Source organism: Miniopterus natalensis, chromosome 1, assembly GCF_054644295.1.
Source record: "Miniopterus natalensis isolate mMinNat1 chromosome 1, mMinNat1.hap1, whole genome shotgun sequence".
Taxonomy (NCBI): domain Eukaryota; kingdom Metazoa; phylum Chordata; class Mammalia; order Chiroptera; family Miniopteridae; genus Miniopterus; species Miniopterus natalensis.
Window position 1 is genome coordinate 91638832 of NC_142081.1, and position 5088 is coordinate 91643919.

The 5088-nt window shown below is 54.1% G+C and overlaps 1 protein-coding gene across 1 annotated transcript; it reads right to left on the minus strand.

The window, feature by feature from the left end:
• Positions 1-1418: 1418 nt before the first annotated feature.
• On the minus strand, positions 1419-4859 carry FZD8 (frizzled class receptor 8). The gene has a single exon (XM_087824002.1). The coding sequence runs from the start codon at positions 4467-4469 to the stop codon at positions 2415-2417; it is 2055 nt and encodes a 684-aa protein (XP_087680128.1). The 5' UTR covers positions 4470-4859; the 3' UTR covers positions 1419-2414.
• Positions 4860-5088: the final 229 nt, after the last annotated feature.

The following is a 5088-nucleotide window of genomic DNA, read 5'->3' on the forward strand; positions in this document are numbered from 1 at the left end:
AAACTGCTGGGAGGTGAATATTTTACAATGCCTTTGACTTTAAAAAATAAAATCGGCATGACGGTTAAAGTGGGTGTTCTTATTGCATATCTAATTTCAATAATCCAATTAACTCTGGAAAGGATTTGCAAAATGTTTCTACCAAGAAACTTCTTAAAGGCCTCTAACATAAGCTTGGGAAGTGGTTTCTGTCCTATTAATTAAAAAATATTTTTTAAACCACTAAAAATTCCTATTAGGAAAAGTAAAGAGAACAAACATCGTAGCAGGCTGCAGAGAATAAGTTCCCCACCTCACAGTTTGATGTCCCCCATCATTAGCAGGGTAGCTGCCCATTTCTTATTTTGATTGACAGGTTAATAAGAGACCTGGGGCTATCTTTTCAGTATGAACATATAACCTTACCAATTACTTTTAAATTATTGCTAATCTTCCAGAAAATAACAAGCATGAGAAGTAAAAATATATGAAAGAGAAATGCCTGCTGAAGAAGCTTTTACTGCCGGTGCTTTTAAAGGTTCAGTTCAGAATATTTGTCATAATTTAGTCAATAAAATTTAGGCACTGAAGATTGTTTTTATTTTTTAAGGAAAAACTTGTAGTTTATAATAGTTCATTGGTTTAATTAGGAGCAAAAAAGAAGGGAATTTTGTAATACAATTGTCTAGCAAAGGACAGTGCTTTAAATTGGGGGATTATGTGCGCAGACCACCTGTAGGGCATTCAGAGCCTCTTTCTATAATGCTTCAACCCATGCCTAGCTGCCCGCAGGCTGGCTAACAATGCCGAAAAGCTGTTTAAAAGGCTGAGCCTACTTGTGCCTCTGGTCTTCACTAACTGTTACAAGTCTTCCTCTCCCTCTCTCTCTTTCAAAGTAAAAGTCCCACATCCCTTTATGGGAAGAATTTTAAGGCTCTATGGTGGCCAATTGGTCTGTACCAAGAGGAGCCAGACAGCGGGGAAAGAAACTTCAGATTATACAGCACATTTGGAAAGGAGAAAAGATCAAAGTTTTTCAAACTCAAAAGACCAAGTTCCCTACAGATTAATCCTATTCATTTAGCTCCTCTTAAAGAAATGGTGTGCTGGGCCACTGGTCAGACAGGTAAAAAGTTCAACAATTGCCAAAGCATTCTTTTGCTAATTCAACAGTGCTCAAATAAATTAGCTTAAGTGTTGACAGAAGGACAATAGCTTTTTTTCTAGGAAAAGCAGCACATTTGATATACACAAGCCTGGAAGGTTATTAAGATGTTAACCCGTTAGTTTAATCCACTAAGGATGCCTGTTCCACCAGCAGAGTGTCAAGTGACTTAAACATACTGTACAGGGTGTTTGAGGGTTTAAAACGTTCACCTTTACACTTCAACAGTGTTCAGTCCAGGTGCTTTCAAAATCATGAACATGAGAGAAATAAATGTGGGGTTTTTAATCTTTTAGTGATATTATACAAGATAAATAACAAGACCTGAGTGGAATTACTTCCTTGCAATAGTCCACTTAGAGCTACCATTAAAAACACCATCTCTTTGGAAGGTGCAAAAACTCAGTTTTGATTTCAGTTCAACAGTGATATTTACTTTGCTAACAACTTAAGAACTAGAGTTAACAGGTCATTTTCTCCATACCTAAGATCAGTGTACAGAGAAACCAGAAAATGTCCATTTTCCCAGCATGTCCTTAGCAAGCACTTTAAAGGTAACAGCTTAGATAGAAGAGGTAGGGGGAGAGGGCAATGTTAAAATCATTTATCAAAAGTCATTTTATTGTCAAAATAGAATTCTTATATTTGTTCTTACAGGAATGGCCTCTAAACTTTTTACAAAAAATGTACAGATTGTATATCTCTGGATATGTACATATTTTACAGTTTTTACAACTTAACAAATAATTATATAAATACATCCTCTAATGTAAGAAACCCGTATTTACTTGGGGTGTATAATTAAGACATTTCATGTTTATTTACTTAAGGCATTTGCCTGGTCATTAAGAATACTCAAACCGCCCAATCCAGTTTGTTCGCGATCATCACCCCCTCTAGGATGCTTAAGGTAGGTCCCTCAGGTGAAATCTGTAGATCTGGCTTCAAGCTCAGCGAATGGCAACTAGCGAGGGCTCCAAGCCTAGGGTTCTGGGAACTCTAGGGTCCACCCTCCGGTGCCAACAGAAATCAATGCCTCGCACGTCAATGGAGGAAAGGGGGGCTGGGTCTGGGGGCCCTCAAGGCCAGGTACTTTGTTCTAAGCCAGTCATTTAAGTCTCAGCTAATGGATACCATTAAGTTCATTATCATGCTAATAGCAGTCAAAACGAAGAAGGGGTGGGAACCTCAGCCCTTCGAGTGTTCCTTCCCAGCACTAGGTCTCCAAGCTCCCCCTTCTTTCGGGGGGGGGGGAAGGCCTACCCTCCGCTCAGACTTGGGACAATGGCATCTGCTTGGGGTAAGACACGGAGCTGGCGGTGCCAGATCGCCAAGTCAGGCCTGTGCTGACGTCACTGTAGAGCGAGCCAGCTCCGCCGCCCGGGCCCCCGCCGGCTCCCCCGCCTCCGCCGGGCCCGCCGGTGTCCCTCAGGCCGGCATCCCCGCCCGCCGGCGCACCCTTGCTGGCCCAGCAGCAGCGGGTGCACAAGGCCCGCCACGACTCGAGCGTCTTGCCTGACCAGACCCACACCCCCGAGGTGATGCCGACGACCAGGCACATGAAGTACTTGAGCATGAAGACAGCGTAGTCGGGTCGGCGCGCCTGGTCGGGCTGCAGGTCGCGCAGGCAAGGGCAGTTGTGCGTGGCCTCCCAGCGCGGGCGGTTGTGCTGCTCGTAGAAGAGGCAGGCGACCACGACGGCGGCGGGCACCGTGTAGAGGACGGTGAAGAGTCCCAGGCGGATCATGAGCTTCTCCAGCTTGTGAGTCTTGGTGGGGCCGCCCTGCTGTTTTATGACTGAGCGGATGCGGAAGAGGGACACGAAGCCGGCCAGCAAGAACATGGTGCCAATGAAAAGATAGATGACGAGCGGCGCCAGCACGAAGCCGCGCAGGTTGTCGAGGCTCTGGTTGCCCACGTAGCAGATGCCCGCCACTGGGTCGCCGTCCACGGAGCTGAGCGCCAGCACGGCGATGGACTTAACGCTGGGCACGAGCCACGCGGCCAGGTGGAAGTACTGCGAGTAGCCAGCGATGGCCTCGTTGCCCCATTTCATGCCCGCCGCCAGAAACCACGTGAGCGACAGAATCACCCACCAGATAGAGCTGGCCATGCCGAAGAAGTAGACGAGCAGGAAGACCACGGTGCACAGCGCCGGGCCTGTTGTCTCATAGCGCACATGCTGCTCCACAGCGCCCAGCTCCTGGTACTCGCCGCGTCCCGCGGCGCCGCCCGCGCCCGCCCCCGCCGCGCCCGCGCCCGCCGCAGCCGCGCCGCTCGCACTGCCCGCGCCGCCCGCGCCCGGCGCGCCACCGCTGCACGCCACCTTCTCATGCCCCGCCACCAGGCGTACCAGATAGCCAACGGACACGAAGAGGTAGCAGGCCGAGAGGAAGATGATGGGTCGCTCCGGATACTTGAAGCGCTCCATGTCGATGAGGAAGGTGGATACCGTAGCGAAGGTGGACACAAAGCAGAGCACAGACCACAGGCCGATCCAGAAGACGGTGAAGGCCCGCTCGTCCTGGCTGAAGAAGGGGTTGTGGCAGGGCAGTGCGCAGTTGGCGATCTGGCCGGTTTTGACGCGGTTGTACAGCGGATGCCGCTCGCTGGCCACGCTCACCATTGGCGAACGGCACTGACAGCCGGGCTCACACGGCACTGCGCCGCCGGCAGGGGGCCGCGCCTTCCCGCCTCCGCGAGTCGGGGGGGACGCCAGGTCCCCGCCGCCCTCGCCCCTTCCTCGGGACTGGGGCCTGGCCCCTGGCGGGCGGCCGTGGCCGCTGCCAGAGGGCGGCTGGTCACCTGGAGGCGGCGGCGGCGGCAGGTGGCGCGGCGGGCTGGGCGCAGCCGTGGTGAGGTCCGTGCGGTTGTAGTCCATGCACAGCATGTCTGGGTTTCCCTGTTCCGGCAGCCGGTCGCAGCGCATGCGGTCCGGCCAGGCAAAGCCGTACTGGCGCATGAGGGGTGCGCATCCGGCCTTGGCGCGCTCGCACACGGAGCGGCAGGGAGGCAGGGGCTTCTTGTAGTCCTCTAGGCAGATGGGCGTGTACATGCTGCACAGGAAGAACTTGAGGTCTGGCGAACACTGGATTTCCACCAGGGGCCAGAACTGGTGCACCTCCAGGCCCGCCTCGTCCTGCGTGTCGTGGTTGAACTGGTTGGGCATGTAGGTATAGTTGTAGCCGATACCCTTGCACAGCGGCACGGTGATCTCTTGGCACGCCAGCTCCTTGGCTGAGGCAGCCGCAGCGCCGCTGGAGAGCTGCAGCAGCGCCAAGGCGGCCAGCAAGGAGGTCACTTCCAACAGGTAACACCACTCCATGCTTCGTGCCCTTGCCCTCAAGGTGGAGGGCAGAGGCTCCGGAGGAAGGAGGGAGGGAGGGAGGGAGGGAGAGAGGGGAAGAGAGGGAGAGAGGGGGAGAGGGGGAGAGGGGGAGAGGGAGAGAAAGAGAGAGCCGGAGGAGAGAGCGGGTGCCCTGCCGGTCTTTCTCCTGTTTCCCTCGGAGGTTATCTGCCGATAACCTAGTCTCTTCTCGGGACACGTCCACACGGCGTGGTCCGCCGCTCCGGGGAGATGAGGGTGGGTGCCGGAGTGCTCTACAGTCCCCGAGGGTCTGCCCTGGTAGAGCTCAGCCCTTTCGAAGCACAGTGGCTGGTCCCTGGCTCATCGTCCCTCACTCGCTCGCGTTCTCTCCTGCGCGCGCTGGGGCACTTCTCCTCGCCGCGCCGCGCCGCGCCGCGCCGCGCCGGCGCCGGTGACTTGGCTAGGCGCAGAGGGCGGCGGCGCAGCAAGTTTCCTTTCGGGCGGGCCGCGGCGCGCAGTCAAGATGGCTGGGCCAGGCCGCTCCCGCGCCGGGTCAGCTACTACGGCCCCCTAAGGCCCCCCTTTCGGCCCCCAGGGGGTCATGTTCGTTCCCAAAGCCGCTCTGCTGCAGCCGGAC